At 42.9% G+C, this 13,267-nt stretch overlaps 1 protein-coding gene across 1 annotated transcript in view; it reads left to right on the top strand.

Moving 5' to 3' along the window:
* Positions 1-9,136, top strand: part of CPS1 (carbamoyl-phosphate synthase 1) — an 88,387-nt gene extending 79,251 nt beyond the window's left edge. The window contains 5 exon segments of the mRNA XM_023930633.2: positions 631-729; positions 6,165-6,224; positions 6,644-6,756; positions 7,296-7,425; positions 8,668-9,136. Of these exon segments, the coding sequence (XP_023786401.2) occupies positions 631-729; positions 6,165-6,224; positions 6,644-6,756; positions 7,296-7,425; positions 8,668-8,766 (501 nt within the window). The 3' untranslated portion in view covers positions 8,767-9,136.
* The last annotated feature ends 4,131 nt before the right edge of the window (positions 9,137-13,267 follow it).

Raw genomic sequence — 13,267 nt, 5'->3', positions numbered from 1 at the left:
GGAGAGCTGCTAAATGATTCTTATTGGTTTCTTCCCCAACTGTTTCTTTAGAATTAAAATTTATTTAAAATAAATTATTATGAACTGGCCTGATGGCTTTGTCCTTAAGTAAATACTAAAATTTTATTTGAATTTTGTTAATGGAAAATTAATAATATTTATAATTTATATCTTGTGGTTTTCCTTCACAAGAAATTCCAGGAGAACACAAGAACACTTCCTCATGCTGGTTTGCAGGCACACAGAAGAACATGCCTGTGTGCGCAACTCTCACTGGTGTCTTCTAGAATGTTAAATAATCTGCAGTGCAATCCCAAACATTGGAGCAGAGGCTGTGTACATCATCCCAATAACTTAGCAGAATCAATTGTTACTCCTTGGTGTGCTGTTTGAAAATAAAACATTACTTATTCCTCCATTATTGCTTCATTAAAATGACGAGATTTGTCTGCAATGATTTTCTGATTTATTCCATTCCCCAGCCCCTGCAGGCTCCATGGAAAGCAGTCTAATTTCCACACACAGAAACAAGGGATCCTGTTTGGAAATGTCATTCCTGTTTCTTTTTAAAGCAATGTTTTTGGGTTGTTTCTGGTTTTCCCCTCCCAGACTCTTTGTGCCTTTCTGCAGGTTGCGTGCTTTGGGGACGACGTGTACTCTGCCTTCCAGAAGGCTCTGCTTGCCACAGGGTTTACATTTCCTAAGGAAGGAATTTTGGTTGGAATCCAGGTGAGTCCTAAAAGTCAAAGCTAAGAAAGGACCGAGACAGAGGAACTCAGTAGCTGTTGCCTTGTTTTTATTCATGTGGCTTTATGGCTTAAATGTGTTTCTCTGCATTTGAACCAACAAAGGAGAATTTCTTGGGGTCACGTCCCTCTCCTCACTGGGGTCACAGTGGGAATGTGCCTGAGTGCAGTGGGACCAGGGGTTAAAGGGCATCAGTCTGTCACAAAGCTATGGCAAAGGAAGAAATTCTCCAATAACATCTTTTAAGTGTTAGAGAATCAGGCAATGCTTTATTCTGGCCACGTTTTTATTCTGGCTAGGATGTGCAGTAGAAATCACTCCATCCACACTTGCCCAGCTTGTGCAGTGGAAATCATTCCATTACACAGAGTTCTTTAGCAGAGTTTTCACATATTTATACATAAAAATCCCCAAAAAATTCTTGTTCATTGGTTCTACATCACACAATTCTTAGTATTCAGTCTTCTATTTATTGATTCCTTCACCTTGGATGCCAATCTGGTTCTCATTCTTTGGTTCTCTTATCAATCTTTACCCAGACCATTACCACACCAGGGGGTAATGTCAATTAATGTCCATTTATCTCCTCTGTATCTTCTGGCTTCTTCCAATCTGTAGGTGTGAAACTCAGAACCTATGAATCTTCTTTTTGTTGATTGAAGGCCATCAGATCTCACACAGTGAAACTCAAACTCCTGGTGAACAGTCATTTGAAGAGAAACCCTAATTCCCTCCTCCTTGTCAAAGGCAGTGACAAACCCCTGACTTTACTTTAAAAATTTAGGAGTTGTATAATTTCCAACAAGTCTTCCCCCTGTCCTTCACTTTTCTGCCATCAATCCTTTCCCTGTTCCATGACTGTGCACAGCCAGTCTTGTTCCCTACCCTACAGCTCCCGTGAGCCAAAAGGAACCCAGACAGGAACCCAGACAGGAACTCAGACAGGAACTCAGAAAGGAACTCAGAAAGGAGCTCAGAGAGGAACTCAGAGAGGAACTCAGACAGGAACTCAGACAGGAACTCAGAAAGGAACTCAGACAGGAACTCAGAAAGGAACTCAGACAGGAACTCAGACAGGAACTCAGACAGGAACTCAGACAGGAACTCAGAAAGGAACTCAGACAGGAACTCAGAAAGGAACTCAGAAAGGAACTCAGAAAGGAACTCAGACAGGAACTCAGAAAGGAACTCAGACAGGAACTCAGAAAGGAACTCAGAAAGGAACTCAGACAGGAACTCAGACAGGAACTCAGACAGGAACTCAGACAGGAACTCAGAAAGGAACTCAGACAGGAACTCAGACAGGAACTCAGAAAGGAACTCAGAAAGGAACTCAGACAGGAACTCAGAAAGGAACTCAGAGAGGAACTCAGAAAGGAACTCAGAAAGGAACTCAGAGAGGAACTCAGAAAGGAACTCAGAAAGGAACTTGGAACTCAGAAAGGAAGAGCCAATGCTACATTTTTGTGGAGATGTTTCTGGTTTCCACACTTTGCCAGAACTACCTCCTCTAAGGGATTGCCTCTGGGACAGAGACTCTGCAGGTCCCCTGACTCCCTGCTTGGACTTTAGGGTTTCATCTCTTGCTGTCATCACTGAAACTTGTTTCTGTTTGAAAGTTTAAATGGTCTCATTATGGGAATGCTCTCCAGTGCCATGGGTTCTGCAAAGAGCCTTTTTGTGAGGAAGTTCCCTCACATAAGTGGGTTTGCTGTAGGATCAGCCCTTCCACAGGCCTGGGTCAGCAAGGGGGTTGTGTTTTTCAGGATGAACAGGGAAAAATAAAAGTCTTGGTTCTTTATCAAGGAATAGTTACTAGCTGCACAAGGTGCTGGAATCAGAGACACTTGTAAACTTTGGGATGTACGTATGTTCCTCAACATTTCGTACACTCCCAGTGCTGCTAGAACATTCCTGGCCCCTGTAAAACCATCTGGTGGCTTCCTGCCATTTTCACATCGTGCTTGCAACAAGCTTATGCTCTACATGATTGCATAAAGCTGATAAAACAAAACCACAGAATAGATGAATTTTCCTGTCAGGCAACTGGGGTGTGAAAAATGTCTTTGGCTGTTTGTGCCAGCAGAGGATGTGAAGGAAATGTGTGAAAACTGGCCAAAAAGGAACATGACTCCTGCTAACAAGGATTGCCACTGAGTCCTTAAATGTCAACATATATACACACATCTGGGGATGGAAGCAGTAGCTCTGAGTTACCTCTAATTAGCAGAAAAATTGCTTGCTACCTATATAAAGTTTAAAAGTTCAATATGAAGCTCTGGGCAGTTGGCGCTGTATATACTGCATATTTTAAAACAGCATTTAAAAAAGGAGAAAAGCAAAGCTGGGAGAAAAAAAAAGGAGAGAGAGCAGTGTTTAAGATTTAAGTGTATTTTCTGGATAGCAGCTAAAGGGGAATGGGCAGAAAAAAAATAATTTTAGCTATAGAAAGCATTTATGTAAGTTCTGTGTCAGTAGCTGTTAAACTGAGCCAAATGTTCTTTGTACAAAAGTGTTAAGAAAAAAAAAGAAGGGAAAAAGAAAAGATAAAATCAAAAGCTCAACTTCCCAAACCTTTTAAAAGTAATACAATTCTGTCTTTTTAATGAGTTGTTTACAGCTCATTTTCTTGCAGAAGAAACTTGAAAACAACAGATCAATCACTTAAATATCTCTGTACATCTCAGCATATTTCTTCTATAATTAAACTCCGTACCAAGAGGTGTAAAGTTGATTCTGAGAACCAGGTATTGCCTCCTCCCCAGTGTGGAGATTGTCACCTATGGGCTTTTCAATGGTCTGCTTTGAAACAGAGGGAAAATAAAGCCCTGTGAGAAGGGCAGGTTGAAATGTTGACCTTCACCTGACATGTAGAATTAAAGTGGTCCTTGAGTATTTGGCTGGAAAAGAGGGGAGCCCCTCACTGCAGGAACAAGAGGCAGAAGGAATGAGGCATCAGGCAGGCTGTGAACGCCAGTTCTCATTTAAATCACAAATATGAACCCCACCTGCCTCATGCAGGCAGAATTGTTGGGGTATCCTCACAAGGAAACACAGTCTCACAAGGACAGATAGCACATAGCCTCTCCCAACCATCACTTAAGTGTTTCCAAATGACAGGATGATTTCTGCAACCTGTTCTGCTGCTCTTGGGGCTGATCGTTTTTGGGAGCACATACACAAACCCCCCTTGGCTGTCTCTGAGGAAGGTGCTGTGATTCACCTGCAGCAGATGAACTCAAAGCACTCAAACTCAATCCCCAGCCTTGAAGGCTTCATTGCTTCATGACTAGCATCTTGCTCTGATTTTTAGACTGGCTTTTTATCTGCTGCAGAGAGAAATAAGAAGCAAAATGGTCTTGAATTCTGCTTCTCTCCAAAGCAGCTAGGATCATATTTCAGTGGTTTGGTATGCTGCACATTTATACCTTTGCTATTAATCATGTTGAGGTTAGAGGACACTGCCTTCTTGAAGGTAAAAGTCAAATGGATGTAGTTAACAGGAGCAGAGAGGGAGATCTTGGTTTCCTTGCAAATGTTTCTGGGGTGCTTTGCAAATCAAGAGTCAAATGGTACTGCTGTGATCTGTGGTAAAAACTGAGCCCAGTACACCCAGGCAATGAATCCAGCTTTGCTGGGGTTAAGAGATAACCTACCTCTTCCCACAGTCTGGAGAAATCTGTGATGCTGAAACCTTGAGCTGGCCATTAAGTAATTTATATTTCATGCAAAAAGGAGTTGAAAAGCTAAGGATTTTATTCTTTCCTGGCTGGGCTATTCAATGATATCTCTGGGATGGAGTGCATCTGTCTTACATTTTTGCTGGTGACCACAAGATGCAGAAACCACTGATAGAGTATTTCATTTTTAAATCCTGGCACTCCAAATCTGTTGTTTCGAGGTAACCTTCTGCCTTGGTTCCATACATTCCAGATTTTTTGCATCCTCCACTGTGGATTTGGATACAAAATTCGAGATTATCACTGGAGATGGGCTTGCTTCATTTTGAGCTGGATTTCAGTGTGAACCAATGTAGCTGTGTTGAATGAGCTAAGGATGTAGCCCTTTACAAATAGCAAGGCTTGCTGCAAAACATGAAGGGTTATAAGAAATGGAACTTTTCAGATAAAGGAAAAAAAAATAAATGCAATTCTCCTACAATAAATACCTTCCACCAAGTAAATCTGCTTGTACTTTTCACCTTTGGTAACTAATGGTTTCTTACACAGGTTATTTCAGCCAGCCAGTAAATCTGAGGCTGTTCCGATGCAAGCTGACAGCTGTAATTTCTTTTCATAGAGAGGCTGTTTTATGTGTCACAAGTGTTCAGTACATGTTTGATAGGAGTTTATAATACTATTGTGAAAGCCAACACCCCTGACCAGAAGGCAGAACCATTCTCTCTGACTGGGAAGCTGCCAATCCTGTCACATTGTATATTTATATTTTTCCAGCTAATGTACAAAACGAGATGGCTTTCAGATTGAGTGCTCAGAAAAAAAGCCAAAACAACTCTGTTTAGTCCTTCTCTTCCTAGGAAATTGTTGACCCTTCAGGATATTGCTCTCTCATCCATAAAGGTTAAGCTATCAGTAGCTCCAGCAGGAACAAGGGAGCTTGTAATAATCTTACTTGCAAATGTGCATTAACACCAGACCAGGCTAAGGTTGAAAGCAAGGTTTGGCAGTGAGAAGGGCATGTGTTTCATCTCATATTTGCACTGCTGTACCTTCAACATCCCCAAGACACTTAGGCTGATACTTTCTCTCACCGTTGAAGTGCAGATGTCTACAGGAGGTTTTCTTATCTTTATAAATCATTTTGAATCTGGATATGGATTATAAGACAATCTTCCAAAGGTGCTGTAAGTCAGGCATTCATGTCCTCATGGGAACATGGCATCCCAGTCTCCTGACTCCATTTCCACATGCCCACAGGACTTAGAAGGGAACTCACACATGGACAAACTCTTATTTGTGTGAATGTGCAAACCGAGCATTCAAAGGCAGCCTGGAGCCTGTCCATATCCATCATCTGCCAGAAGAGAAAGCAAATATTGCAGCAAAGGTTGAAAATATATTTAGTTAAGAACTGAGGAGGCTCTGGTTGGTGTATTTGAGAAGGCAGCTGCCCAGATATTTAATACACAGTTGTAAATGTTAGTGGTTGCAGTCTGACTCAGTGTGGGAACACTTTGGTGTAACAAAACATGTCTTAGCCCAGAGTGACTTGTGCTTCAGGATCCAGATAGCTTGGGAATGGTGCTGTACGTGCACATGTGACATTTCTGTGCACACACTCAGCACTGAAAGGTGTATTTGCCTCTTAGCACAGTGTGGAGGAGCTTCATGTTGCCCAAAAATGTACTGTTCCAAATCCTGCCTTTGGTGCTACATCTGAAAAATTTCCTTTTTCAGAAGTCCTTCCGGCCCAGATTCCTCAGTGTAGCAGAACTACTGCATGAGCAAGGCTTCAAGGTAGGTGGTTCCACTTAGATAAAGCTAGAGAGCTTTCAAAATCTCAAATATCCTCAGCCTGCTACAGGAACGTCGGAGTTTCTTTGGAGGTAGAGAAAAGAGGAATGAAAAAGAAAATAAACATGGCAAAATAAAAATGAACAAATGATTGAACTTAAGCCCTATTGAAAGTCACAGAGATTTAAGTTTCCCTAAGCCACTTCACTGCTTCTGGAAGTGCTACTGCCATTCATTGGCTATTAGCCATCAGGAAATCACAGATAACAGAAAGATGGGAAGAGACACCCTTTTTATGAAAAATACCCTCCAAAATCAGCTCTGACAACAAAGCCGTGTGTTGGGTCAGGCCCACACGAGCTCAGTGAACAGTTTTGGTGTTGAAGCACACAGTAAATAACCTCTTTTTTCCCTTGGGACAGCTTTATGCCACAGAAGCAACCTCAGCCTGGCTCAATGCTAATGGCATCCCAGCAAATCCTGTGGCGTGGCCATCACAAGAAAGACAAAGTCTGACCCTCCCTTCAGTGGGCAGGTAAGAGAGACACTCACTTCATCAAATTTGTGTTTGCAATGCTGGACAGCAAATCCAAGGGGAAAATTGCTGGTCCTGTTGAGATCAGTGGTAGGGATTTAATGGGGCTTTGAATTCAATCCAAAAGTTTGTGTCAGGAATTTCCACAGCAGGGAGGTTTCAGCTTAATGAACGTCTCATGGAACAGCCCTGTTTAGTATGGCTTAGATGTATTATTCCATGTTATATTTTTACACAAGGATACATGAAATCTGAATATTTAGCCTTTTAATGACAGTTAGCCATGCCTTTAACAGAGTTGTGCTGAGCTGTATCAAGGCTGAATTTTGCTTTGCACTGCTGACTAGAAGTAACTCCAAAATCCTGAACAAAGCTTAATGTCTGAACCCCCCCAACCCCTGTTTCTTGAGCAAAGACTGAGCTCAAATGACACTTTTCAGCATTGTTTAGCTGCTTGCCTGTGCTATTCATTTTTATGAGGTTTCTATGAGGAAGGACACAGTGTCATACTCACACTGCCTTGTGCATTGTCTCTTCAGGCTGGTGAGGGATGGCAAAATAGATCTGGTGATTAACCTGCCCAACAGCAACAGCAGGTTTGTCCACGATAATTATGTGATCCGGAGGATGGCTATTGACAGTGGGATTGCTCTGCTCACTAACTTCCAGGTACTTCCCATATTGTTCTTTCTCCTCTTACACATAAGAGCTTCCAAGCCCTACGTGACCATAGATTCCAGTGTTTGCAGCCTCGTTATCTCTGACAAATAATGCATCTGAAAATCATGACAACACAGTGGTTTAAATATGTTTTCTTTCTGCTACTATATAAAATTACATTGCTCTGAGTAAAACAAATCCAAACCAAATGAAGAAATACAAATTCTCAAGTCCTGAGTCCTGCGCTGTGCTGCTGAAATTGTTACTGCATCATTTTCACTTCAGAACAAATGTCTCACACAGGGTTAGGTGTAACATCTTTAAATTAGGCATGGGAAGTGCTTTTTAGTGGAATATTATCCTGGTATGGTCCTTAAACCTTACAGCAGGAGGTAGCTGTGCTTTCTTGAATGACCCCTGGGGCAGTCCAGTTCAGAAGTGCCATCCAAGTGGAATTGTTGCCTGTCCTGTTGTAGTCCCAGCTGTCAGTCACTAAAGGGTTTGTAGCTCCTGACAAACCCCTTTCACACACTGATAGGGACCAGGTACTGTAAAGTGGGGCTCCTGCTGCCAGCAGTACCTTGCCTTCCTTTGCAAGTGGCTCTGACTGTCACAAAAGAGCCTCACCTGCTTCTCATGAAGCACAGCAGCCAGACTCCCACTGATTTTGGTGGACACTGACATGGAACCCAGTGACTTGAGCTGGTGTCCAAAATCTTCTGTTCAAAATCTTCTGCTGTGACTGGAGTGGGTGGAGGGCAGGGAGCACAACAAGCTGAAGGTTCATGGGGTAATGGGCAGACATGGTTAGCAGGAATGGGGAATTGAGGGTGCATCCTTTGCCTACTAGCAAAACATATTCTGACAACCACAACAGGGGTCCCCATCCAAAATTTATTATCACACCTGCTTGATGCCTTTCACTGTACTGTTTGGATTGTAGAGTTTTAATCTCTGGGTTTGAGAGAGGAAAACAACCCTGCTTTCCTTTACATTTGGGCTGTAGTGGAAACAGCAGCTCTGATAGGATAGAGCTGTCTGGCAAAGGAAGCACATCTACAGCTGGACACACGGGCTCCTGTGTGTGGAGACAGCTCCTGTGCACAGTCACCTTGAAATTGGTGTTGATTTGGATGAACTCAAGGGCTGGACCTGCAGCAGGAAGTTTCAGGGTGACAGAGGAGAAGTGTGGAGCCTGCTCTGTCATGCAGCCTTTGCAATGCTCAGTCCTCCTCTGCTCTGTATTGACAGGTGACAAAGCTTTTTGCTGAAGCTCTCAAATACTCTGGGAAATTGGACTCGAGGAGTCTCTTCCACTACAGACAGACTGACAATGGAAACACTGCATAGAACTCTCTCCAGTCTGCAATCTTACTGCTTCTGGTGCCTCAAAAGAGAGGGGATTTCACATCATCCACCTAACCACCTTTCCATGTATTTTGCTTTTGCTTGGTCTTTTCCAGCCTGCAGATTTGATGGGAGAAGAAGGCTGCATGTGTGCGCCCTAGAATTGTTTCCAAGTTCTGCTCAGTCCTTCAGGCTATTATCATTACTGTTTTTTACACTCTCACTCAATATTGTGAATTCAGGTATATCATAAAGACTCTTTCTCAGCCTTGTTTCTGGCTTCAAAAGGGGAGAACTCCCCGAAGATTTCCGCGTGTTGCTGTCCAACACTCTGTGCCGTGATTGTGGGCATTAAAATCAAATCCTTTGAAAATGAAGTGGAAGTGTTGCAGTGCTTTACCCCCTCCCAAATTCTGAGCCAGACTTTCTTTCTGCCTGCCATGTCAAGTGCTCTTTCCATGGTATTTCTTCAGTACTACCTTTTGTGATGAACACAACCCTGCCTGCTGTGCACGGGGAGAGCATTGCACTTCTAGAGTAGAGATGGTATTAAAAAAACTCACAACAACAGCAACAAAAACCCCCAAGCCAACCAAAACTCCAGGAGAGCCCAAAGGCATCAGTTGTTCACCCACCCAGTTGTGAAATGGGTGACTAATGGTGGTTAATGAAGCAGCACTCTTAAAGGCACATATTTTTTCAGTCACAAAAATCACATTAACAGCTGGTGTCATCTCACATCCACCCACCCTGCTTTCACCTCTAGTAGAGAAAAAAGCAATATCTTAAAACATCTGTATTCTCTTGTTCTGCTTTTATTCTGCCACTCATCTTACCAGTTGAAAAGGAAATAAATGCCCAGATTGTGACAGCTACTCATTCTTAAATTCTGCATGGGCAGGATCCTGCCCTTCTTTTTTTTAAAAAAAAGTATTTTTAAAGCATAGATGAACACTGGTCTGTTAGGAAACCAGTGACAGTGAGCACATCATTTAGTGCTGAGCTGCTGGAATGCCTCAGAGGTGAGGAGGTGCTGGGAAAAGAGCAGCAGGAGAACACCTTCAGCTGTGTGCATGCAAGGGGAGGGAGAAGCCAGGATCCCCCCAGGACATGTGAAATACAAGTGAGGAGACAGAGGATAGAGCAGTGGGAAAATATTGGAGAGCTGGGGACTTTTAAAAAAGGGCTGCCAGTTCTGGAAAAACAGGAGGACTTTGCTATTAATTCAGCTTTGTTAAGCAGTGCTCCTGTTGCAGTTAGCTGTCAGTGTGGGTGTATTATGTGTACTTGTGTTATATTCATTCCTGTTGCTGCAGCAGCTGCAGGTGCTTAATCCACAGCTTCTTTGGTGTCCCCAGGCTCTCATACAAGTGGAGTGGAATCCTGTAGAGAAACTCAGCAGGGCTGAATGCACACTGGGAGCAGGTGACAGGAATGTCCTTTCTCACTCAGACCCGTCTGTACATACACCATCCCCTGAGCTGCTCCTTCTCCTTTTGCTGTCTCTTTCCCTCCCTCCCTGTTGCTCTGACTGATGCAAGATGAAAATCCAACCTCTGTCATGGTCAGAAGGAATCAAGAAATCATCCCCCAGCTTCCTTCAGGCCGACAGTGATGCTTGGCTGGATTTTTTTCTCGCTATGCCTTTCTTTTTTTGTGCGGACAATGTAGGAAAAGATTTTTAAGTATCTACAGCTGTTGGGATCAATGCAGAGCTAAAAAAAAAGTTACAATTAGTATCCTTTGTACCAAGCTCATCTCTGTGCTCAACAGATTCTCTCTTACAAATGTCTTTTTCTTATTAATCTTGGGGAGGTTGACAATGACAGATGAAAGAGGAGGCTGTTCACAGTTAAGAAATATCCTAATCTACAAGCACTCAAATAATTTTACTCTTTTTTACTGCCTTAAAAGAGAGCTGATAAAAGAGATTAATGAAGGTTTAAGAGACAGTACAAAGCACAACTTTTGAGATAAGCACAAGAAATGGTGACAAGAGCCATGATGAAATATAAAGGGAACTAATTTTTAGTAACAGTGGGTTTTTTTTCCTCAGTAGTCAATCTGCTGAGCAGGGTTTGGAGGATAGCTCTCCAAGTGTGCTGAGTGATGGGAAGCTCTGGAAGCTTGATTTCCCAGGAGACACTGTTGAATATTGAAGTCAGGCTCTTTCTCCACTTGATCACCTTTCCTGGCTTTGCTCTTCTGAATTGAGCACCCCTTAAATCACCTGGGGAATACTCAGGCAGCCCCTGCAGAGGTTAGTAGCAAAGCTGGGATGGTTTGGCTTGGTGAAAGCAAAAAGAAAAGGATGTAAGAGATTGGACAACTTAGTGCTGCCACTTTCTGTTTTCCTGATAGAGCTCTTAAAACATGGCAGGGTGAAAGTGTATTCATTATATAAGTAAAAGAAAAAAAAACATTGTGAAAGACTTCAGGAAACGTCTTTGCTCTGAGGCCATTTAAAACAGTCAAAGTCAGGTTTGTGACAGTCCTAGGGAAGAACCAAGAAGAAATGACTCTGATCTGAAAGAGCTCTTGGCTGTGAGCAGAGAAATGAGCCTTGCAGGTTGCTGGATCTCCTGGACTGGATGTTGCCACCAGCCTTTAAGGTATCTTCTTTTCCTTCCCCCACATACCATGTGTATTTTGCACTCTCAAGGTATCAAAGTCTATTTGTGCTTTATCTCTCTGTATATATGTATATGCATCTCTGTATTTATAACTCTGTATATATGTATATATATATGTATCCCTTTGTAATAAAGGAGGAAAGGAAAGGGGAAAGGAAAGGGGAAAGGAAAGGGGAAAGGAAAGGGGAAAGGAAAGGGGAAAGGAAAGGGGAAAGGAAAGGGGAAAGGAAAGGGGAAAGGAAAGGGGAAAGGAAAGGGGAAAGGAAAGGGGAAAGGAAAGGGGAAAGGAAAGGGGAAAGGAAAGGGGAAAGGAAAGGGGAAAGGAAAGGGGAAAGGAAAGGGGAAAGGAAAGGGGAAAGGAAAGGGGAAAGGAAAGGGGAAAGGAAAGGGGAAAGGAAAGGGGAAAGGAAAGGGGAAAGGAAAGGGGAAAGGAAAGGGGAAAGGAAAGGGGAAAGGAAAGGGGAAAGGAAAGGGGAAAGGAAAGGGGAAAGGAAAGGGGAAAGGAAAGGGGAAAGGAAAGGGGAAAGGAAAGGGGAAAGGAAAGGGGAAAGGAAAGGGGAAAGGAAAGGGGAAAGGAAAGGGGAAAGGAAAGGGGAAAGGAAAGGGGAAAGGAAAGGGGAAAGGAAAGGGGAAAGGAAAGGGGAAAGGAAAGGGGAAAGGAAAGGGGAAAGGAAAGGGGAAAGGAAAGGGGAAAGGAAAGGGGAAAGGAAAGGGGAAAGGAAAGGGGAAAGGAAAGGAAAGGAAAGGAAAGGAAAGGAAAGGAAAGGAAAGGAAAGGAAAGGAAAGGGGAGTTATCACTGTACTAAGATCCACAACTGCAGTGTGTGCTGTGCCAAGCCTTGATGCACCTGCTGCCTGCATCCCAGTCTGATGCCAACAAACACCAGCAGGAGGATGAGCTCATGCAACAGCCCACATGGGGTGGTAAATGAGAGAGGACCTCTGGCTCCTTCTGTTCACAGGGTTTCTAATACCAAGCCATGGTCAGAGCAGCCTGGGCTTGGGAAGCTTCCATCAGATGGTGCTGCTGCCATCTCTGCATGGGCAGGAGGTGCTGCCATGCCATGTGAAGCATATGAACACTAGTGCATTAGCCATCTGCAGGACATGGAAATGTGCTCTGCTACGACAGTCAGCTGCCAAACAGCTCCCAAACCCTCTGTTTTATTTCCTTCTGCCTCTCAATGTCTACCACTGCACAATGGAAGCTGTAAGGAATCATCTACTTATGCTCTAACATTTGTTTCACCTTTACACTGAAGAGAATTTAAATATGAGCTTTTTGATGTGATTAAATGGAGAACCTTTTGTCATTATCTAGGTAAGGCTAAATTCTCACTCATCCTCATAATTAAAATATATTGAATTCTGCAGGCTGATAGTACCGCTCGAGATAAACCCTTTTAATTTAGGGAAGTTTGTAATGATGAAACTGAAAGACAAAAGCATTTGTTGCAAATCATGTTCAAGCTTTATGATAATGAACTTTTGGGAAACAATGAATAATTGCTAGGGAGTAATGCTTTGGGATTACCGTAATCTTGGATGAATGCTCTGGATTGTCTAAAACAATATCCAAGGGTGGCAAGTGCAGCTGTTTTGCAAGGAGCTGCAAGGAGTGCCAAGGGTTTGTAGTTCTGTTGGAATTCATCCTCCCAGGGAAAGTTTCCTGTTACTAAAGGCCAGTTTTTTAACTGGTATAACATGAAGTTTCTTATGGATATGGGATTTTGGTGGTCCCTATGGCGTTGCTTGCACAACCAGCATGATGTTGCTGTAATGATTTTAGGCTACTTTTAGCCTCTGGGGTAAATGATCACCCAAGATATTCATATGGAGAATCAGGTCCCTTTTCAGGAAAAATATTTGCT

The sequence above is a fragment of the Cyanistes caeruleus genome, chromosome 7 (assembly GCF_971803275.1).
Source record: "Cyanistes caeruleus chromosome 7, bCyaCae1.hap1.1, whole genome shotgun sequence".
NCBI lineage: Eukaryota > Metazoa > Chordata > Aves > Passeriformes > Paridae > Cyanistes > Cyanistes caeruleus.
The sequence above is the reverse complement of the archived record's forward strand: the minus strand, read 5'-3'. Positions and strand labels throughout refer to the sequence as shown.